Source organism: Podarcis muralis, chromosome 13, assembly GCF_964188315.1.
Source record: "Podarcis muralis chromosome 13, rPodMur119.hap1.1, whole genome shotgun sequence".
NCBI lineage: Eukaryota > Metazoa > Chordata > Lepidosauria > Squamata > Lacertidae > Podarcis > Podarcis muralis.
This window is the reverse complement of record NC_135667.1, coordinates 32,644,977-32,668,579: the sequence shown is the minus strand read 5'-3', so window position 1 is coordinate 32,668,579 and position 23,603 is coordinate 32,644,977. Positions and strand designations below refer to the sequence as shown.

General features: G+C 43.5%; 1 protein-coding gene across 1 annotated transcript in view; it reads right to left on the bottom strand.

The window, feature by feature from the left end:
* The window catches only part of KPNB1 (karyopherin subunit beta 1), a 32,503-nt gene continuing 8,900 nt past the window's right edge, over window positions 1-23,603 (bottom strand). The window contains exons 5-22 of the mRNA XM_028751763.2: window positions 22,847-22,999; window positions 21,211-21,270; window positions 18,308-18,397; window positions 18,079-18,189; window positions 17,233-17,334; window positions 15,617-15,841; window positions 14,611-14,802; window positions 14,103-14,233; window positions 12,135-12,282; window positions 11,577-11,648; window positions 10,319-10,463; window positions 7,189-7,271; window positions 5,323-5,430; window positions 4,468-4,611; window positions 4,273-4,378; window positions 3,332-3,446; window positions 2,405-2,566; window positions 1-1,416 (exon numbers count right to left, since the gene is read on the bottom strand). Coding sequence (XP_028607596.1) covers window position 1,416; window positions 2,405-2,566; window positions 3,332-3,446; window positions 4,273-4,378; window positions 4,468-4,611; window positions 5,323-5,430; window positions 7,189-7,271; window positions 10,319-10,463; window positions 11,577-11,648; window positions 12,135-12,282; window positions 14,103-14,233; window positions 14,611-14,802; window positions 15,617-15,841; window positions 17,233-17,334; window positions 18,079-18,189; window positions 18,308-18,397; window positions 21,211-21,270; window positions 22,847-22,999 — 2,148 coding nt within the window. The 3' untranslated portion in view covers window positions 1-1,415. The remainder of the gene's footprint in view (window positions 1,417-2,404; window positions 2,567-3,331; window positions 3,447-4,272; window positions 4,379-4,467; window positions 4,612-5,322; window positions 5,431-7,188; window positions 7,272-10,318; window positions 10,464-11,576; window positions 11,649-12,134; window positions 12,283-14,102; window positions 14,234-14,610; window positions 14,803-15,616; window positions 15,842-17,232; window positions 17,335-18,078; window positions 18,190-18,307; window positions 18,398-21,210; window positions 21,271-22,846; window positions 23,000-23,603) is intronic.

The window sequence follows — 23,603 nt, the reverse complement described above, 5'->3', positions numbered from 1 at the left end:
AATGTTTGACACCATTTTATTAATCTTTAACTGCAGTGGAAAAATATAACCTTTTACAAGTGCCATCCTGTGTAAGCTCAAGTCAGTATATATATATTTATATAAATTTTTCCTTTTTGAAGTGCAGCAAGACTAATACCATATTCAGAATCAAATAAAGAGAACCAATAGGCCAAGAGGTTTCCAAATCGTACTTTTATCTTTTTGCTTTGTTTGAACATTTGAATTTCATCCTCATTTTTTGCAATCCAAAATATTTCCTGAAGGTTTCTTTTTCTCATTTGGACTTTTGTTTCCTTTTTTTTTTTTAACTCTTTGGCACAGTTGTGTGTGGTTCGGGCTACTTTGTTCACGCCAAGAGAGGGGCTGTGTCCCTTTGGGTTTTTGTCGTTGCCAATTTTTTTTTAGCATAGTTGTTTTGTTTTAAAGCCTTGCATCCCATTTGGAGAATTGGATCCTAATCTCTCTACTAATACGTGAGAGTTGTGGGTTTTTTTCTGGACAGCCTCCCCGCCTCCCCCCCCACCCTGCCCCCTTGGTTTCTACATTCACAGTTGAACAAAATTAAGGAAGGAAAGGCGCTTTTTAATGAAACAAGATCGTGAAAAAGTGTCACGACGGGAGCTTTGAACATCCCACCAGCGTTTCTCTAAAGAAGCCCTATTACGGAGCAACTTCTCTTCCCCCCCTCCCCCCCTTAAACTCTTACTCTTCTGCCGCTTCAAGTAGACTGAACTTTGTTAGTTTTATGAAATGCAACTGCTAACCTCTTCAGTATTTCTCTTATTTTTTTTGGGAAAGATTAACTGCAATGACTTAAAAGTTGAGAATGTAGATATCGCCTCATTCACACACACTCACTCTTGAAAGAAAATCCTTCACCCGTCCCGTTTCTCTCGTGCTCTCTCGTGCACTGACAAGTGGCCAAAAACTCCCCTCCCGAAAGGTGAGCTGGGGTTCCCACCGCCTCCTCTTTCCAGCAACGAAAGCCAGACCTTATTATATGAGCACTCGGAATTGACCCTGAAGCTAGCTTTCCTCTCTCACTCTCTCTCTCTCCAGACTAATTCATCTCCCTCTTCACTGGCGACAAGACACAGAAGTTAGTCCTTTGTCTCTTGTCAGAAGAGACCGCATTGAAGTATGGAAACCAATCATTTTCCACTTCCTGGAGGCAAGCGATGACAAGGTTTCGTTGCTACGCAAGTCAGTGATTAGCTCCATTAACAGCGCTGCTGCCGTTTGCCGTGGCTGGATTTTCACCGTGGTGTGTTTTAAGCCTCTCACTCACTCATCCTCTCATTCCCAAACACTCAGCATCCGTGCACACTCCTCACTTCCGGGTTGGGTTTGTTTTCTCAATAGATTGGAGATTATCCAGTGGGGGTCTCAGGTGTCATCCCAATGGTAACAGATCTGTAAGAGAAGGGATATTGTCAGCGGGAAAAGGCCACTCAAATTCTGGAATGTTTTGTAAGCTTCACGCTCAGCTTAAGCTGGTCTTCACCACTGCTTCATGTAAACTGGGAGTGGATGGGGAGGGAGTCAGTAGGAGAATCCTTTGGGAAGAAGGGCAGGACATAAATTTAATAAAAAATTAAGTAGTGGAAGAAAAGCTCTCTTTCAACTTTCCATTTTCATTGATCTTCTCATTGAGAAACCCCTGATAGGGTTCTAATGACTACTAGGGTTTTCAAAACAGTTTGAAAGCTCCCAAGTTCACACATATCGAGGTTTAAACTAAGGACGTGCAGCATATGACATGCTGCACTATAGCACACCCAATTCCACTTCCAATAAGCTATACAATCTACAGCACTGTATGCCCAGGACTGAGAGACTCCATAAAAAGGTAAAGGACCCCTGACAGTTAAGTCCAGTCACGAACGACTCTGGGGTTGCGGCACTCATCTCACTTTACCGGCCGAGGGAGCAGACGTTTGTTCGCAGAGTTTTTCTGGGTCATGTGGCCAGCATGACTAAGCCGCTTCTGGCGAAACCAGAGCAGCGCACAGAAACACCATTTACCTTCTCGCCGGAGTGGTACCTATTTCTCTACTTGCACTTTGACGTGCTTTTGAACTGCTAGGTTGGCAGGAGCAGGGACCGAGCAACGGGAGCTCACCCTGTCACGGGGATTCGAACTGCTGACCTTCTGATCGGCAAGTCCTAGGCTCAGTGGTTTAGACCACAGTGCCACCCACGTCCCATTATTATTTCCCACAATTCATTCTGATGGGCTTCCAGCCTGACAGAATTTTTCAGCAAGTGGTGGAAAAACACCAGATGAAAGAAACTGATCTTTACTGAAGGCTTAAAGTCCTGAGGCCGACATTAGTCCCTGCATCTCTAACAAAAACTATGTAGGTGAAGCTGCTTTGAGGAACAGAAATAGCTTCTTTACCAAGCTTGATTCTTCAGTTTTCTCAGCTCTTTAGTGGCCCAGGTAGCAAGCGTCTTTGTTTTGTTCGTCTTTGATCTCCTTCCTTCAGTTAGCAGTTCGTGTATCATGGGCCTAGCTTCTACCAACTTGAGGACATCTTTCCCAAATGCTGTGCACAAATCCCTACGGGAAACAAACAAGGGTACAAATAGAGATCTCTTTATTAATGTGTAAGCTGAAAGAGGCTCCTCCTAGCCTTGATCTTAAGTTAGCTGCCATTTTTGAGTTTATAACTTTCTGTTCCACAGAGAAAAGAGGAGAGCGCACACATATGGACTGCTATGGACAGGCCCTTGCTACAGTTTCCCAGAACTATGAAATAACCTCCCTGTAGAAGTATGACAATTTAAGCATGGCCAAGCTCAACAGAATATACTTTTGGAGACTTAGGATGTTGCTGCAGATATTGCTGCTTTTCTGCTGGGGTTTCAGTGTTGTTGTTTTTTTAAGAAGTCTTTGCTTATTTATGTTCTTCTACTATTGTTAAGCCAACTCAGGTATAGCTAAGAGTCAGAATATCATTGAAGGACAACGTCACTCTAGCAAGGTACCACAACCACCAGTTTGGCTCAGATGGCTGATGTCTTAAGACTGTCTTTGCAAAATGAGTTCACATTCAGTGAACTGGTCATCCTATTCCACATCAATTGCAAATTTAAAGGTGTGCTTACAAACTACCCACACTTACTGTAAAGTCCCTTAATGCTGCACCATGTAAAACTTAAGCCAACGCTTAAGCCAAAGTTTATTTTGGTGGTGGAGGCTCCATGCTTAAAATACCTCATTTTGCCTTTATGGTAAATGTGATTCACAGGGGGCGTCTGAGGTTCAGTGTGGTACTTCCAAATTCCCCACTTCCCAAAGCACAAATAAGTTGTCGGCATTTACCCTATGAGCCCAGTCGCGCAGGCTACAACCCCATCAGTGTGATCTTCATCTGTGGCAATATGGTCAATGAACGACAAGATGAATTCTACTCTGGGCTGCACCAGCATCACATCCGCTGAAAAGAAAGCAGCATTTAGTTTCATTGGCTGGCTGCACAGCTATTTTCTGCTTGCTGATATTTAAACTTTTATTTAAGCACCCAGATCCACCACAGACAACCTAGGGTCCAAATGAAACCCACAATACTCTCCCCTCCCCAACACACACACACACACACACACACACACACACACACCACCTCACTCGCGACTGCTGGCTCCAAGAACAATATTTCTTTTAAGTGACTACACACACACACACACACACACACACACACCATGTTAAGTGGCCAGCACACACATGGTGAGCATCCAAGTTTGCTGCTATTTCGGTCAACATGGAGTAGCCTTTCTTCTTGAAAACCGACACAGGTGTAATTGTATTGCAGCCACAGAAGGCAGCAGTCAACGGTCCCAGAGCACAGCAAGTAGGAGACACAGGTGAGTGACCCAAGGCAACAGATCTCAGGGTGGGATTGCCTCTTCTGCAGCCCTTCATTGTGTAATATTTAAGACTAACGGCTTCCTAAGAACAATGGAACGTAGCCCTTTTAAGATACAAGGTGATGAGAAACTAGCCCAAAGGTCATCTGCTGACTCTGCCCAACTTTCAGATCTCCTGGCCAGATTTTCAATTCAATAAAACATATTCAACAGCCTACTCACAGATGTGACAATTAACACAATATACTACTACAACTCTGAGAGCCCTTGAGATAAGAACAAGGCAATTTAGAGATTTGGACAGAGTGTCTTCTCACCCACATTACACTTCACAGGAGCCACGTGCAAGTTGGTTAAATTAAAGATGTTGAAATTGTTCGCCCAACTTTAAATACTCACGATGCACATTCTCTTGATCTCCTTTCAGCCCTTGGATGATTCCTGTGTAGGCTTCAAGACAGCCCTCTCGCAGTTCATTCAGGTAATCCACCATGTCATAGTCAGACTAAGGCAAAAAAGCACAGCGGCAATCAGTCTGGGGTGGTTATGACAGTGCAACACATCTGCACAGCAGCCCAGGTTTCCAGGCCTTACCTTATCAACTTGGGCTTGAGAAGCCTGTTGTAGGGTATTCAGTACAACTTCTAAGTACTTCTTAAATTCCCCTCCAATTGCAAGAACAATGTCACCAAACACCGAGAGAATCTGGGGCTTCACAGATCGATGCACATTTTCATTCTGTAAGGACAAGGAGCTATTTTATTCAAGGCATGGATGAAAACCTTGAACAATAATATTAAGTAGGAAAACATTTCGCGTCTCTATTATACTCTATCCTGAAAGTACTGAAAGCTTATTCCAGTTTAACCAAGCAACCTTGTTAAGATTGTTTGTATGTTTACTCAGAAATAAGTTGGGGTTCAATGGGACTAAGACCCCCAGAAAGAGTACATAGGATTGTGATCCTGAGCTGCAGGAGAGGCAGATTTATTTATTTTTAATTTATCAAGATGCGTTAACTTTTGTGAAAAGATAAAAAGCCCCAGGTGTTACACAAGCTTTATTCATGTATCTTGCCCTTGGCCTTTCCAGTTTTGGCAAAGTAGGTACAATATTCCCAGTCACTGTAGAAATATCCACCGCTGGATTAGAGTCTTCTTTTGCAATTGTGACTTTTGACCCTCACAGTATGTAAGCATCGGGAAGGGAGAGGAAGAGTAAAACTCCATGGCACACTGAGATCAACCAAGAAAACTCGTGCAAGACAAAAGCTTCTTGCCTAGAAGAGTCTCTTTTGCCCCAAAACCTAGCCAGCATAGCTACTTAGTGTTTACACCTGTTAGTCTTCCAGCATGTTAGGGATGTCTATTTAGAAGCCTTTTTTCCTCATTTCTAGATCATTTCTGCCAGCCTCCTTGTTCAAACAGCTAACTAGGAGGAGGCACTCACCCCCAAGTTTTCTAAAAGCAGCTGCATAACTTCGTCACAAAAAGGCAGGATGTTGGACTGCAGAGCCCGGCACAAATCACCCACAAGGCCCACTGCAGCCAAACAGACCTGTGGAGAGAAGATAAAGGCATTACACCCACCCAATCCGTGAGTCACTTTCACCCCCCTCTAGTGCTGATCATTATACCCGTGCCCTATTAAAAAGGCTAAATAAAGCCAGCAAGGCAGGCAACGGCTCAAGTGTGACGCGCCTGGAAGAGTCATAGCTTTTGCTAACTGTTTTATGCAGAGTTACAAGGAGCGGGAAGGAGGCAAGCTGGTTTGCTGGCTGGAAAGAAGCAATACTTGGGAATCAGTTTGTAGTGCCAAATACTTGCTAGGAGCAATGCCCTTCCCTGAACTCTCAACACCAAACTGAATTACTAGTGAGCTACATCCATCTATCAAATAAACCCTCTAATCAAATCAGTTTCCAATTCACCATATCCCACCCCTTTTCCCTAGCCTAGCAAGTATTTCCAAGACTTTGGAACTCGATGCCCTACACAGTGCTCTACGAATCCAGCAACTTCTAAGCAGGTATCTCTGTTTGCCTATGCTGAATTTTAAACCATATTTGTATCAATTTATGCTTAAGCTTTCAATCTGGACATGCAGCACTATGGGGGCTCTCAGGAATGCACCTCCTATCCAGTAGCTGTGGATGGTGTAGGGTGATCTGCAATATCAGGTTTCCTTCCCGTGCTCATTCTTTAAATATGGTCCCTGAAAACTATCCAAAGTTTTCCTGGCATATTCCAATTTAGTTTTAATTTAGAGTATTATCATGGAAATGTAGGATTCAGACAAGCTGATGATTATGATGATCTCTGTGTGGCTTTATATTATTGTTACAGATCTAAATAGGGGGGTCTTTTCATCTTCCCTAGTAACACAGAGGTTGTTGAACTACAGCTCCCATCAGCCCTCACCAGTACCCATTCTGGCTAGGGAATACAGGGCCTTGTCATCTAGCCCTGTCTGGAGGGCCACAGGATATCCACCTGCTGTGGCACTATAATCAAGTGTCTTTGCCTGCCCACCACACTACCAATAATTCTGCACCTTTGCTAACCCACGGTTTGATGTCAAAGTAAGTGTGCTACTATGGCATGCAATTTTTGACTTGGACTAATAAGCGAATATCATGTAGCAGGACTGTGCTCCTGATGAGAAGCTGTTGCTTTCTATGGAGGTTGATTCCTCTTCTGAGCTTTAGCACTATTTAAAATGCACAGAAGCACATAGAATCTTTTCACCAGATTATACCCTGGGGCCCTCTAGAGCATTGGTGAGGAGCTGCACATAATTGACAGTAGGATTTCAAGGCAACTGGAATCAGCAAGGAAGAGCAATTGGGAAAGAGACAAAGTGCCTTTCAGGTTTCTATAGCCTCAGGATTATATTGTTAAAACAAGCAACCTGTTCAGGTAACATCTGTTTATTGTTCTGATCAGTAACTGTTTGTTCACCTCTTCCATGCAACTGAAATTACTGCCTGAACTTCTTGCTGATCTAAACAATGCTACCTAGATGCTACTGAGTAAAACATCTCAGCTCCACACATTTCATTCCCTCTTGCTCTATGAAACTAACTCCCCACCATACTCTTATTGGAGCAAGCAGGTTTTCTGAAGCCTAATTGTGACATGGGGTACAGGGGAGACTGAGAGGCAAATAAGTTTCCAAATGAGAAAACATCGGACCTTTGGGCTGGTTGCTCCCCACCCCCTTTCCTAGGGCAGCTTATGTGTTCCAAATCTCACACCACGCAGGCCAACTAAACCCAAGAAAACCAAAACGTTCTGTGAGTGAACAGAGCCTTACCTGGTATTCAGCGTAGTTCTTCAACCCAATGCTCAGGAAAGGTTTGAAGGCATCCATGTACTTGAGAAATTCTCCTCCCAAAACTATAGAGAAGGTGGCGGAGACAAGAAACAGTTAGGCATCTAAAATTAAGGCCCTGAAGACCACAATCTCCACGTTTGCCCTCTCCATGTTGCTAGACTACAGCTCCCATCATCCCTGACCATTGGCCATGTTTGCTGGGAATGATGAGAACCAAATCCAACAGCATCTGTGAGCCACAGGCTCCCAACCTCTGCTATACTGAATCCACATGTCAATAACACATTGTTGTTAATGTTACAGAGAATTGAGGCTACTTTGATATTGCATCTAGACTTATCTAGATGGCATATCTACTTCTACAGTAGCTAGAATCTGCGGGTTTAAAAAGCGCCCCATAAGACCTCCCCTCCACCCAGTCCTTCTCCTCTCTTCTGACAAGAGAACCAAGGATGATTACAAGGTCACACCAAGGCTTGCTGCAGATGGAAAGCACACTGCCCAATCCTAAGATGGTGAGGAAACTGGGAGTCAGCGCGTCACAGGCTTGGGTGCTTCTCTGCCTGGGCACATGGTCATTCCACCATCCCTTTGCATCTCAGAAACAACTGTGCTGAGCATTACATCCAAAACACAGTTGGAAACTGCTCTGGTGCCAGCTGTGTGAACACAAGTGTCAATGGAGACTTCAAGACATAACTAGTTTCCAAACAAAAAGGAGGGCATGGAAAAAGAGGCCCTTGCTAGTCCAAAGGCTGTGTTCGTGCCCCAAGCTAAGTGAGATTTGAACCCTGGTGTTTTATACCCAGAACCCACATCTAATCCACCTAGGTTTCTTATTTATGCGTACACTATTTCTTGTTCTTTTTCAGCCATCTCCAAAAGACAAATGAATAGCCATAGCAACAATGCTCTTACTTTTTAAAAAATGTGGCATGAAAGGCACACAAAAAGACGATCAACTGTTGCAGTCTAAACTTTAGGATGAATCATTTCTCATCTACTATGTGGTTATTAGAAGCATCAGAAGGAAGAGGAGGAATGGTGGTGAGGGCTCACTGTGATCCACTCAATACTTTTATTTTTCCATGGAAATTTTTCTACCTAGTTAATGCAGGTACTGGAGAATGGCAGGTTGTGGGGCTGGATGCCAAGATGCCATGGACCACATCCTGTCTACAGGCCAGAGGTTTCTCACTTTTGATATATAGGCATTGGGGGGGGGGGGAGTCCAGAAAACTAACATAACTGGATCTATTCTTCAGTATGCAACAAAGCAAGCAACAGAAAGCTACTCAATGATAGAATAAAAGTTGGGCATTACAGATACCAACCTCCTCTGAAACAAATTCCTTATTCATCTCAAACTAGTTAAAAAGCCATTACTTCACTTTGACAGTGTGCATCAAAATGTTATCCTGCTCTTCAGGTTATCAGAACCACTGGAAAAAGCTTTCTGAACAGGTAACTGTCTAATAAAACTCTCCACACCTCAAACAGTGATAGGGCAATTGTATGCATGTCTGCTCAGAAGCCAATCTCACAGTATTTAATTGAACTTACTCCCAGATGGCTGTGTACAGCATTGCAGCTTTAGCTACATTTTCCATAGGAGCATCTCTTATAAGCATTGTTAGTATAGGGCAAGGAGCTTTATGAAATACACATTATGTATTATATTGAACGGCGGGTCTTGTTTTTCTTTAGTCATAACTGCTATGTGCAATTTTGTTGTTAGCCATGTGAATAGAAAAACAAAACAGAAGTCAAGATAGAGGTCTGCCTCTCTCCGTAAGGAATATGTGAAGCCATAAAAGGACACACACAAAAAAACGCTGATGAAAACTTAGCAGCATGTGGAAGGTGATAATCTTGTGTTTGACCTTGTTTCTAGAAATCCAAGGCACCTCCAAAGCTCAGAATGGCTGCAAATGAGCTACACAGGCTTCCTCAGGTACAGAAGAAAGGTGGAAGGCTCATACCTGCGATGGAAGTGGAGTTGAGGTCCTCCAAAGTAGCAAAAACTCACTTTGCTTCCAAACAGCTCTGAAGTCTAGCATGGTCAGAGATGAGACCCTGCAGCCCTCACCTCTGCAGAAGGGAAGCATTGGCAGCAGCCACAAACTCTGGCTGGCTGCCAAGTGAGGCCCTAAAACTAAGTCCTATTATGCAATTAAAGGTAAAGGTACCCCTGCCCGTACGGGCCAGTCTTGACAGACTCTAGGGTTGTGCGCCCATCTCACTCAAGAGGCCGGGGGCCAGCGCTGTCCGGAGACACTTCCGGGTCACGTGGCCAGCGTGACAAGCTGCATCTGGCGAGCCAGAGCCGCACACGGAAACGTCGTTTACCTTCCCGCTGGTAAGCGGTCCCTATTTATCTACTTGCACCCGGGGGTGCTTTCGAACTGCTAGGTTGGCAGGCGCTGGGACCGAACAACGGGAGCGCACCCCGCCGCGGGGATTCGAACTGCCGACCTTTCGATCGGCAAGCCCTAGGCGCTGAGGCTTTTACCCACAGCGCCACCCGCGTCCCTTATGCCAGACATGAGATTATGCAATTACTATATACTAAAGCAGCAGGCAAACTTGACTACGCCACTCCAGAAGTCACTAAAAGGTGAATGTTTTGCTTAATCGCTTCCTGAAAAGATCCATTTTACCCCCTCCCTACAAGTACTATTCTACCTTAACAGAGATCCCACGCTCCACACCCATCCTTTCATACTGTCCTCATTCTCATCAGAAGTTTACTTTTTCCAAGCAAACACTTCCTTCTCTTGGTAAAGGATGGTATAGGCAGGAAAGAAGTTCTACAACACCAGGCTATTGACTACTACGGCTTGGTGGTCCAGGCAGCTATCCAACCAATTAAAGTACCACTGATTCCTGGTACAACCTCCAGCAGTTCTTTCCATGGCCATGGCTCCCCCATCCTCCACTTTCCTACCCCAAATATAGCGAGAAATGCCAGACGTGAGATTGGTTTTTGGAGCATTACCTCAGCATTCTGAAAGCTTCATGGCCATTGAACATGCACCTGCAGACCGTGGTTTATATACTGAAGAATCATTCCCTCCAAAGACAACCCTGAACAGAATAAAGCACTGACCTTCTACCAAGGTGCTGACAGCCATGAGGGCATCTTCTTGGACACCTCCTGACCCTGCTGTGCTTTGGAACATCCTCAAGAGAGATGCCATCACCACATCTGAGATCTGCAAAGCATCTTGGTGCTGCACTTTACGAAGGACGTTCTGGGATTTCGGTGAGAAAAAGAGAACTTAAGACAGAGGCTCTCAGATCAGATTTTCTCCCCAGATGTCAGCCCCCCCTCCAATTCTATATACACCCCCACACCCAGAGGTGAACAGCCATGAACTCTGCAGATTGAGTTTATCTATGTGTAAAAAGATATATTAAAAAATTTAAATTCAATTTATATACCACTCTCTATCTGAAGATTTCAAGGCAGTGTTCAGCATTATAAACATATTTTACATAGCATAACAATAAAACACAATAAAACAATCGCAGAAAAATTCATAACAACAGTCCCCCCCATCCCATTTAAAAGGCCGTAGATTGTTTAATGGATGAAGGCCTGCGTTAAGTGGGATGTTTTTGCTTGGCACCTAAAGACATGCAATGATGGAACCAGGTGAGCCACTCTGGGGAGAGCATTCCACAAATGGGGAGCCACCACAGAAAATGCACGTAATGAAGAGGTTCCAGGATCCGGAGTTTTCAAATTGGTACTTTACTGTTCCTTCACTGCAGACGCTTTCTCTGGGCAATTCATTTTAGTCCAGGAGTAGGTCCTGGCTGGCTTATATCTGACCTTAAAATACAACTCTGCAGCAGAAAGAATGATGGGAAATCCGCTAGCTTTAATAGGTTGCCCCTATTGTGGTGCCCTCTAGATGTTGCTGGACTCCAATTCCCATCAACCCCAGCAATCTAGCCAATGGTGAGGATGATGGAAAGTTGTAGTCCATAAACATCTGTAGGGCACCATGTCAGCTACCTCAGTGCCCTCCGGTATTAATCTTCTACTGCCTCACCACCTTTCCTTAAGACACCCTTTCAATTAAGTGATGAGCTGATATTTGGACAAGGGGCACCCCCCAAAAAAAGAAACATCCTGTGTTCCATACCCCCCCTGTTAAGATATTTCTAGGCAGCCTTCTTATTCACAACTTCAAAAGAAAAGAAAATATCTCACGTTTGAGTTACAGAAGTATTCCTGGAGACACTTGTGAAAAATCCCAACTTGTATCTGTTTTCCCTTGATCTCTCCTCACTAGCCCTCACGCTAAGTACTTTTGTATGTCCTCACGCTGCATATAAATTTAAGAACAAGTTTTTACCTGTAAAGTGGCACACAGCAAAGACTGCAGATCATTGAACTGGATTCTATCAGACGTGCTCTGGATATGGGACTGAAAAGAAGACATATATCCAGATGTCATAATTAGGAATAGCACAGTGCATCAATAATTCTATAACCAGAACAAACTCTGGTCTCTTATGATTATGTTAGGTGAAAGCCTATGTTTACATGGCTATACTGTGGTTAGAGGGAGATAAACACATTTAAATCAGGGCAAAATAACTTGAATCAACCAATCGATCATTTTATTTGCATGCTGCCTTTCCAAAGTTAAAAGCATTCTCAAGACAGCTTACAAAATATGCACACTTGGAAATCCCACTACAGGCAGCAAGTGGTTCTTATATTCCAGTCTTTGTACATACTAAGCCCCCTCCCCCAAAACTGATAGGTGAACTTTGCAGGAAATGATAGAAAGCATGTAAGAAGACACAAAGAACTACCTCCGCTATCACTGCAAAGTTATATTACTACTCCATTCGGCACTACTCATCTGTTGGGGCACACATCAACACTTTTTTGCCATCCAGCTAACCTCCATTTGGAGCACTTGCTGTAGCCGTTCCATAATGACTAAAGTTGTCTTCTGAACAGCAGGGTAACAGTCCTTGGCACTGTTTTTCACTATTTCCATCAGAGCTTCATAAGCAGCACTCCTTAGGTTATTCTGGTGTCCATCAGGCCTGAAGTAGAAAGAAAAAGATTGCTTTTAACCACCTAGAGAACACAATTCAAGTTAAATGCTAACCATCATGGCATGATTTAACTTTTGTCCCCCTCTCTACCGGCATAACTGAAATGTGAATAGCAACACCATTAAGGGCAGATCAAATTGAAAGCAATAGGAAGAGCCAAGCAGGCAATGGATGTGGTTAACTGGGCAGTCTGGCCATGGTCAATCTTTCCTTTGCCATAAGGGTCTTTTAGGAAAAAGGGGCTCCTCCAGTTGGCACAGGTACCACTGCCTGGCAGGGGTGGCCAGAGTGCTTTTATCCTCACTTCTACAATCCCATGACAACAGAGCTCTTTCAGAAAGTCTGCTCCACTTACCTCTGGGGAGGAGTTGCGGTGGACTGCGTGGCCACCCCCTCTCCTCCGGGGGACGAAGTCCCGTGTTGCCCAGGGGATCCCGGCCACATCATCACCAGCCAGCCAGCCAATCCGGTGGCTGGGGGCGGGGCATGGCCAGGAACATTTAAGCAGTCAACTCAGCAAATTATTTTTTGAAGTATAAAGCATGATCATAGCTCAATCCAGAAATAGGCTGAAAGCCCATAAAGTACTTTCAGGTTGCAGGGTATGTTGAGAATGGCAGTCCAAAAACATATGGGGGGCACAAAGTTGGCAAAAGCTGCTGTACATTGCATAAATGGGCAAGACAAGGTATTTTATAAGACCATATTAAGGGGCAGATATGCACAAGATCTCAAGTTGGCATACAATGAAAGGTTGCCAAGTCTGAGACAGCACACAGCCAGCTAAACAAATGCTTTGACTTGCTTTAGTTTATATGATTTTGCGATCCAATTTTGCTCTAGTACTTAAGAGAAGTTAGCTACCTTTCCTCTCTGCCTGAAGTAAAGTTCCCTTTTGGAACTGTGACATTATAAAACTCAAGCTTCAAGGCGCCTATGCCTAGGGCTGCCCACACCCTATGCTAAGAAAACCACAGCATTCTGTACCAGGATATCCCACTTTCTATGATGAGAGAAAAGGAATTTTGCAACCTGCACAATCAATGCATGTTAAGCAAACTTGCATGATTTCATATGATTCTGCACATTTTATTGTTTTACAGAAAACCCTGCTGCTTCTGCTAGTCATATGTAAGGGCAAAGAGCCTGAGAGGGATGCCGCAGAAACTTATTCAGTCACCCTGACTTCTGAAATTCTGAATACACTGTGCACACGGGCTTTGTGCATAACTTTGCAACAATGTGCACTTTATGTATATGCACGTGTGTGTGTATGAATGCCAACTTCTTTTTAGGAAACTGCATTCTCTGCTTTTCCTGCACTCATGTGGATGCATATGGTTCAACCTCTATTGAAGTTTACTGATATTTTGCCTTAAACAGGTTTTACTAGGCCTACCTTCTCAACAGAAATATATAAGGAGTTTGAAGCTGTGGGTTAAACCGCAGAGCCTAGGACTTGCCGATCAGAAGGTCGGCGGTTCAAATCCCCACCACGGAGTGAGCTCCCGTTGCTTAGTCCCTGCTCCTGCCAACCTAGCAGTTCGAAAGCACGTCAAAGTGCAAGTAGATAAATAGGTACCGCTCTGGCGGGAAGGTAAACGGCATTTCCGTGCGCTGCTCTGGTTCGCCAGAAGCGGCTTAGTCATGCTGGCCACGTGACCCAGAAGCTGTACGCCGGCTCCCTCAGCCAATAAAGCGAGATGAGCGCCGCAACCCCAGAGACGGCCACGACTGGACCTAATGGTCAGGGGTCCCTTTACCTTTTTACAGAAGGGCAACGGCTTACAGCCTACAGGTTTCATTACCTGTCAGTGGTCTCTAATAGTTTCTGAACTATTAGTTCAAATGATGAGGATAAGCAGTACGTTGCAGGCTCCTCCTGATCATCAGCCACGTCAGCAGCTTCATAAGCAGCTTCTGCCAAACTAGAGAAAGCCTGAAAGACAGCAGATGTCAACAGCTTAGAAGGAGCACACTGTTTCAGGAAAGCATGTTCCGCTAGCAGAAAATCGTTTTCATTTGAATCTGAATCCATGCACCTCTCCTTTGCTTCCCTTATCCCCATTATATAAAATCAAATTAAAACAGTACTGTCACCACAACTTAGAATCAGCACAAGTTCTAAGTGGTTTCCTGCCCCACCGGCTGAACCAGGTGTGCATTGTACAAAACCTAAACACAACGTCACTTCCCAATATTGCACCAATAAAAGCAACACAACCCCACCACTTTGACTCCGCACAGCTGCTGTTTCCCAAATACTAGTCGTTTTCTTCTGATGAAGCCTCACCACAGAAAAAGGATCTGTCTTACCCAGCATACATTGGAGGCCACTCTAGGCTCTGCACCCAAGCCTTCAATTAGACACTGCAACAGTGGAGCGAGGTAAATATCGTTTATGGCTGCTTCCGGGAGCAGCTCGCAGATCCGACCCACAGTCCATGCAGTTGTATCTCTTACTACTACACTGGGGTCCTTCATTAATTCTATTAGGGTAGGCATAGCCTGGAAGAGAAATTGATAATTAAGAAGTCAATACTCTTTATTTGATATTTATATAACGCTTTTTAGATAGTTGGCGAAGGGACATTCTTTCTGATCTTGCAGGGGTAGGGGAACAAGCTGTTCTTCTCTGGCCAATAGCTCATCTTGCCATGGTATTCTTTTTGGGGAGGGATATAAAATTTCCCTGTGGCTCTTGTCCCTCTGGCTAGGGACACACCAGTGTACTATTCCCTCATTTCTACAGTCTCAGAGCAACAAATTTTACCACCTTTTCTACCAAAAATAAAGGAAGTCCATACAGTATTTCCTACTGTCAGACATGACTCATGAGCTACACAGAAATGCACACAATGTTTAGCTTATTCATGTTCCTCAGGGCCTTTGACTTTTGTAGAAAAAGGCACATCTGGTAATTAAAGGGAATCTGAAGCAAATTGTCTTGCTGTTTGTTGATGTCTTGTTTGTTGTTTGTCTCATATACAAGAGCCAAGGTCTATTGAACTGCAATGCTGATTCTTTTTTATTATGCCACCTGTGACAAATGTGTTTGGTTTATATTGCTATGATTTGGTCTATTATGGGTTATTTCAGAATGCATTTGTATGATTATTGTTTCATTGCAATATTTTTTTTAAAAAAAACCACATTTTTACAGGTGACCAAGGACCACATATGGCCCCTATGTATATCCTACTTTACAGAGTGCAGTGAGATGTTTTCTAGTCAAATCTAAACAACTGGACAAATGGACAAGCCAATGCCAATACTATGTGGCTCCAAAGTTCAAGCCCCCCCCCCTACTGCAACATCTTACCTGAATAACAAGGGGTTTGAGCTGGTTGGGCTCTGGTCCTTCCAAAATGCACCCAAATGCCATGACTGCAGCATCTCTATATCGCCAGTCTGGGTTTTTTATGTGTTCTTTGATGAAGGGCAGAACATGAGGAACAATGTCATCTTCACAACAAGTGGCCAGGAGCATGAGGCAGACCCCGGCAGCTTTGCAGGGGTTCCAGTCATCATCATCGTCATTCTCATCCTAAAGTGAAAGGGACAACACCCAAATCAATCTCTGTTGGACTACATAAGCAAGGCACGACATTTTTGAAACGAGTAGGTAGAACTGAGAATCCAGGCCAAAGCAAACTACAGTCGTACCTTGGCTCCCAAACGTCTTGGTATTCGGACGTTTTGGCTCCTGAACGCCACAAACCCTAAAGTGAGTGCTCTGGTTTCCAAACGTTCTTTGAAACCCAAATGTCTGATGGGGCTTCTGCGGCTCCTGATTGGATGCAGGAGCTTCCTGCAGCCAATCAGAAGCCGTGCTTGGGTTTCCGAACATTTGGAAGTCAAACAGACACCTGGAACGGATTCTGTTCGACTTCCAAGGTACGGCTGTATATTGAGTCAATTTCACAAAGCAAAAAAAATGTTGGTTACCACACACATGAAGCAATGTTGACTGCTTTTCCAGTAGAAACTGGAAAGCTACTTTATAAACAGAGCACTCTTGTGGTAACTGCTCTATACAGTACAAGTAATATTTTTAATACTATGAAGAAGCTTAATTTGAACCGAAAAGACCCATTGCCTATACACAATCCTCCTGAATCTCCCATTTTGTAGTTTTTAATTAAAAACTCAGATGTAGCAGCTTAATATGAAAGAGTAGCATATACAGTGGTGCCCCGCAAGACGAATGCCTCGCTAGACGAATGCCTCGCTAGACGAAAGGGTTTTCCGTTTTTTTAGTCGTTCCGCAAGATGAATTTCCCTATGGGCTTGCTTCGCAAGACAAAACGTCTTGCATGTTTGTTTCCTTTTTCTTAAAGCCGCTAAGGCGTTAATAGCCGCTAAGGCGTTCATAGCCGCTAAGCCGCTAATAGCCGTGCTTCGCAAGACGAAAAAACCGCAAGACGAAGAGACTCGCGGAAGGGATTAATTTCGTCTTGCGAGGCACCACTGTACTAAGGGACAGCTTCAGGTCAACAAAACTGAAGTATTGCTTATGTGTTTGCGAGAAATAAAACTTTCTGAGAAGCGGAAGACACCTCCTGGTCCAGCCCTGAGCAGAGTGTTTATTTAAAGAGCCTGCCTCCTATTGGATGGAGTGGAGAGCACTCAAAGAGTTCTGAGCCTCTATATGGCAACAAGTAGAGGGGGTGGTACATTGCTGATGAGTAGAGTGAATGCAATCTCACCACAGACCAAAGACTGCCATGGGTATTTCAGAGACCTTGTACAATAGCAAGTCATAGGAAAAGACAGTCCACTGTAGAATGGGGAACATTATTTTGTTAAGACCACACTATTCTTTTCAGGGGAGCAGGATATATTCCAACGCTGTTCCTTCAAACTTACAAGAACTGCTGCCACAGGCCCTTAACCACACTAACAGTGCACAGTGACGCAGGCATACCCATCACTTACCTGTTTGGTCAGTGTCTGCGTGAGAATTGGGACAAGGTACTGAAGTGCACCCTTGGCGTAGAATTTGCTGGTATGCTCCGGTGGTTTTCCTTGCTCTGCTGCCTAAAAACAAAATCCACATTTCCATTAGTTTCAATCATCCATCTGAAATTGGCTTGCTTAATTGAAACTTTAAATACCACCTGGGCTCTCTGAAGATCACCTAAGCCCAGTTCACAGATCATATTAAACCATTGTTTAAAACTAAGAAAACCTGCTACACATCCCCCTCACAGACAAAACAAGCCAGAGTCTGGGTTGTCATGTTGTCTGGACATGGGCTTATCGTTTTTGCTGAACAGGTGGTAAGTCAAAACCAAATCTTGGTTGCTGCTTGTAGTTTGGAAGGAAATGTATGATCTGGTCATGCCCTATAAGTGAGCCTATTCTGGCCAGAAGTCATTGTCCGTGTTACCGTGATCCTAGGAAAATCACTAAAAATCTCAAGATGTTCACACTACATTCATTTATATATGACCCCTGGGCACTTTGGCGGAGCGAACATAAGCCCCCCTTGCCGGCCACTTCCCGGTTGCTGCAATGCGCCATCACGTGTCAATTGGACACTTGTAGAAGTTATAACACTGCACTACAAATGGTTATCTTTATTTTTGGGTCCAGCAATATCCTCTTAAGCAGGAGATAAGCCGTGTCTCCTTCAAAGCTAATAGCACCTCCTGCTCTTAGGAAAGTTCGGTCTCAGCATTATAGGTCGTCGCATCACTTTAGTCAGAGTGGTGCATGGTGTCTCATCATGGACCGAAGGCTGCTACAGAAAGTTAGAACTGTCACCCCCTGATCACTCACCTCTGATGCCTCAATAGCAAGGTCCATTTCTTCATCACAGACATTTGACCAGAACTCAATTCCTTGTAGAGCTACCTCATCAATGTCACTTTTCATAGCTTCAATTGTGATCTTTGGAGAGGGAGAGAGAGAGAAGGCATTTGAGATCATTGTTGGTGCTCTACTAAAGCAACTCACCTACAGTAAGTACCTACACTTCCGTTCTCAATTCCCAGGCTTGAATACTCACAGCAAAAAGTGCAGGACCCATATACGTCTCCATGTACTGATAATAGAGGGACATAATCTTCACCAAGTTCTGTAAGGCAGCTACTCGCACCTAAAGGCAAATAAAAAGACAGGACCCATTACCTCCATGGATGCTTTGTGGAAGCAAAAAAAGGTTATTGTTGCACCAGTTAAAGCAGTGGAACATGGATCCCAAAAAAATCTGCCGTTAATACTGCATTGGTTGACCAAGCAGCAATTCATGGTCTGCTTCCCAATTCTAAATGGGGGGGGGGGGGGAACTACTGGGAGACTGGAACAAAAGGAGGAATGTAAAGCATTTTGCACATTGTACCAGAGAAATAGCCTTCCTATGGTATTTTTAATAAGTGTCATAGTAATGAAAGATGTGAGCCTTCCTAGCTATGAAAAATAACCATTGAAGTCGACCATAGCATCACTGCAGTGCATTAAAAGCAGCAATGCCACAAGCTTTGCCATTTTGCCAGGGTTCTTCTCACAGCATTCTGAAAAGGCTTGGGAGAAAGGCAACCTGCCTTACTCTAAAGCACCCATTCTTATGGAATGCCTACACAACCAAGCTCTTTAAATGCTCGTTTTCTATCATTTTTCAAGACACGATTACTTTGTCACAACCCAGGACGATTTCCCACAAGACTGCTTTGTCACAACACCAGGGAAGAACATTGCCGCAGGGCATCGCTTCAAAATGCCCGTGTGAATCATACTCGGTTATGGACAAATAAGTACAATCATTTGCCAAGCAACAATTTAACGCGTTGAGGATTTGATGCATTGAATCTCTTGGTAAGCTAGTGATTCTGCCAAGTGGCAAGGAGAAATTGATGACTCCCAGTTTCCTCCTCCAGACTTCCAACCAGCTGCAGAATTCACCATTTGGCAGGAAGGATGCTACCATGTTGATAACCTATGTGTGCAACCTGCTGGAAGCTGCCTTAAAGATGACTTGATCATGTAAACAATTAACAACACTAGCAGGATTGGCTTAATAAGACTTGTAATGATGAAAATTCTACCTTTTTACATATTCTTTAAAAAATTGTAATCAGAAATGATGAAACATAATCAGGAAGAAGTACAAAATAAAATAAAATGACAAAATAAAAATTAAAGTAACCATGAGAAGTGAGGGGCAGAAGTCGACTAGCTCATATGAGCAAAAATAATGTGAAAATGAAGATGTTTAAATATTGTAAACTGAAAACTTAATAAATATTATAGATATGTATAAAGATGACTTGATCAAGTATAGCTTATTTTGTTCCTATGGTGAATTATCAGCTGTATTCAGCTTATATTTCATAATAATGCTGCAGACAAAGCACCAAAAAGCTTTCACCAAAGGCAAGGAGTCTTGTGCTAGTGCTCAATGCAGCACATCCCCTCCAGTGGCCTCTTGGAACCAGCAGGGTTGCAGCCTGCATAATTATGGGGCCACATGACCTCGGTATCCGCAGTCTGTTAGGACAATCATCATAACTGAAGTTACGAGAATAGACAAAGGTTCACAATCTGACCCATTCCCAGTAGACAGCCAATCGTGGTAATGAGGCAGCCACATATACTCAGGAGTGATCCAACTACAAAACCCAACACCGCAATTCACAAGAGGTATGAACCAATGACTTATTAGCTGCCAGAGCTGAAAATGGAAGCATGATCTGGATTACCTGCTACTGCCAAAAAAGGAGCACTGCTATTCCACCTCTTACAAGCTTCTAAGCAGCAACTGGCTGTCACAGCTGGAAACAGAATGCTGGGCTAGACAGACCTTTGATAGCAACTGGCAAGCATCACCTCTGCAGGTGTAGATCATGTTTGCTTGCAACTGAAACAAGGCTCTGCAGCCCTAGTATTATACATAACTCATTTGTGTTCCTCTCCCCAATGTTCAATTATGTTGCTAAATCGTATTGCTTCTTGCTGATGAATGGCAAAAATGTCACCTCTTGAAGTCCCCTCGGCTAAAACTGTGGTCCATGCTCTGGCCATCTCCTGCCTTTACTATATAGCACATTCCTTTTCTCTGACCTGCCTGCATCAACCCTCCCACCTCTACCCAAAACGCCACTGCTGATATCATTCGTTTCTCCCATTGCTCAGACCACATCAAGCCCCTCCTCCAATCTCTCCAAGCCTTTCAACCCGCATCTCCAACTGCAACCTATCTTAAGGGTGCACAATGGGATTTGCTCACATTAATACTTTGCCTACCCTGATGTCCTTTCCCCATTCTTTGGTTGTCTGCGCCAATGTCAATTTAGATTGCAAGTTCCTTGGGGACAGATAAATGCCTTTTGTTTTGTGTACACAACTCTAAAGCACCACATATATTGATTATCTTGAATAAAGGACAATTAAAAACAGGATTATTTAAAGACATTTCTCATGCTCATTTTGGAGAAAGAAGTATGCTCTGACTAGTTCCATATACCAGGACCAGTGCTAGAAACTGAGATATGAAAGGTAGGAACTAAATGGCACCTTAAACCTAGGTTATGGGCGCAACAACAGAGTGTCTAGGCACGCTTTTTTTATAACAAGAATACAAAGTTGGAAATGAATGAATGGCAGCTAAAATATTATGTTCATTTTTCACATGATCTAGTCCTACCCCTGCCCGCCCCCCTAATATTCTTAAGAGGGTCTCTTCTCCAGTCTTCAGAGAGTAGATGGAAGTGGGGAGGCAGAAAAAGGTCCTCCTGTCCTTCCACTCCGCAGTTTTAATCTGAAATCTTAGGCGTGGTACTGCGCCCATACCTCAGAAACTGCTCACGCTAATGAAATTCCCTGTCACAAAATACACCTAGAACAATGGGAGTTTTGAGCACTGACCAGAACTACTATCAGTTACTATTGACAACAGTTTAGGACTTAACTTACCCTTGTATCCGGACACTGTGTTGCTTCACAGACTACTTGCATAATAAAGTGCCTTTCAGACTGGAAATAGGGAGAGAGAAGAGAGAAACACAGATGATTAGGACTGAAGTGTCAAAGCTTCCTGGCAATAAAGTATTTTGTTTCCAAAATAAAACAGTGTACTAAAACACTGACAATTTCAGTTTTTCTTGCCAACTGTGGTTCTCAATATACAGGCAACCCACCAGTGAAGCATGGCCAGAAAAGGCTCAAACTCTTGTGTTGTTTGGGGCATAAATTAGTGCCTCCTCCTACTGACAGCTTTGACAAACAGGTTAGTCACTATTGTCACCTATAAGCAATCTGCTTTTACAAAAAGAAAGCTGAGGGTATTGTGATCAAATATATTTTGACTTGTGTTCATTTAAATCCAGGACCAGATTAAAAAAACTGCAGGATATAAAGCAAATCAGGGTTTCATCACTCTGCTTCCCAAGTGAAAGGGTAGGCTCCAACATCTGGTCGCTCTGGTTTCTTTTCCCAGTAATTACTTGAGGTTTTTTTTAATATAATAGGCTAGAAATAAGTTTTTTTAACTAAGACTTGTTAAAAACAGGACTTCTCATTTTCACAAAATAGAAAAGGGTTAGACTACTAAGTACCAACTGACTCCGCAAGATTTTAAAAACCCCAATTGTCTTCCCAGAACCCTGCAGTTATTTCTATTTTTTAAGCGGCTAATTAAGTAGTTTAATTCTTAATCTTTACATTTTCTGGTAAAGTTAGATACCAAAAGGTAAGGAAGATTACTTCAGCAATTATTCCTCGGGTGTAGAAAACTGAAATAAATGATTTGCACCCATTCGGAGAGGTTCTCTCCTTCTTTACGAAAGCCTCTACATTGAAGAGGCAAGGATTACAGATCTGCATTTAGGCTACCTGAGAGCTTCCTTCCATGCCTCAGCCAATTAAAAGAAGAAGAAAAAACCCTAAAACCTGGCCCCTGCAATCACCATTCCAGAGACGGCTTTAATGGTTTACAAAGGCTCAGGGAGGGTGACATTGCCTATACTGACTGATAAAAGGACTACTTTTCTAAAAATGCTAAAACATAGCTCTTGCCTGAAATACACTGGCAATGCCTGGGAAATAGTTACGCAGCAAATTCAGACCAAGGAATTCATCCACAGGCAGTATCACACCCCAAGATGGAGAAGAACACACAAACTAGGCTTCAGAGCACAGACTGCTTAGGAAGCAAATTGCAGGCCCTGCATACCCAAGAGACTGCTTTGCTCCCTATGTACTGAAGTGATCTCCATCAAGGGCATGGAAGGAGGTGCTAGCTTACAAGCTGCAAACTCTTTTACAGAGTTCCTAGAGTGCCTCCGGTAGCATATCCGTTAAAATTCACAGGATTATTTGGGAGTTACAATTTTAGTTGATTTAGTATTCACTCTTCACCACTGCAATAGGATTATGCTTTCACAACAGGCTGCTAACGCACAAATCCAAGTCTCAGCAGAAATGGGAATGCATCAAAACTCAGAGTGGTGCATGGTTTCTCATCACGGACCATGGATTTATTTCTCATGTCCCATTAATTTCCCTCTTCGGTCACACTCACTCTCCACCGCACTAATATCTGACCACTTACCTCTTTGTCAAAATTTGCTTTGGTGAATTCCAAAGAGTTAAGGAGTGCATTGGTAGCCGCTAGCTTCACATTATTACTTGGCTCTTCTTTCCTCATGCCCTGGATAATGGCTGTCAATATCTCATTAGACTTGTCCTGAAGCTGTTCTGGATCCTGAAAACAGGAATCAAAACAGAAAGAAATGTCAAGAGGAGATTCTTTGCCGGATCACAACCAGCTGGGAGGTATCTCGCAGAACAGCTAAGCACCCAATTCACTTACGAGTTCTAACCTACAGTGACAGATATTCCATGCAAGTACAGAATAAATGTATGCCTCTTTCTCCATAACAAACGTATCTAGTTACTCTGGGTCAGCAGCATGCCTGATCTTGTAGGGAACACAAGCGAAAGTCCTCAAACATTTAGGTTCCCAGAATAGAGCATTTTTTCCTTGAAGATCAGTGGCGCAGCAGAGGAAAAGGAACAAGAAGAAATTTGTGGCAAGAGGACCAGTGCAACAGTAGGCATGGTGGAGATGGAAGTGAAGCAGAAAAAAAGAAATGAGACCCCCCCCCCCCACAGCAGTCTTCCCTCTGTTGGCACACATTCACATCTACACACACTTTCTGTAAGAGCTTTCCTTCATGAAATTGTAGAACACAGATACCACGTTCTATGGATTAGTTTTTACCTTGGTGTGATGAAGTGGCAGACACACAACAAAACTGATTTGGGGGATGAGCCCACAGTTCAGATTCAAATTAAGCCACTAAGAG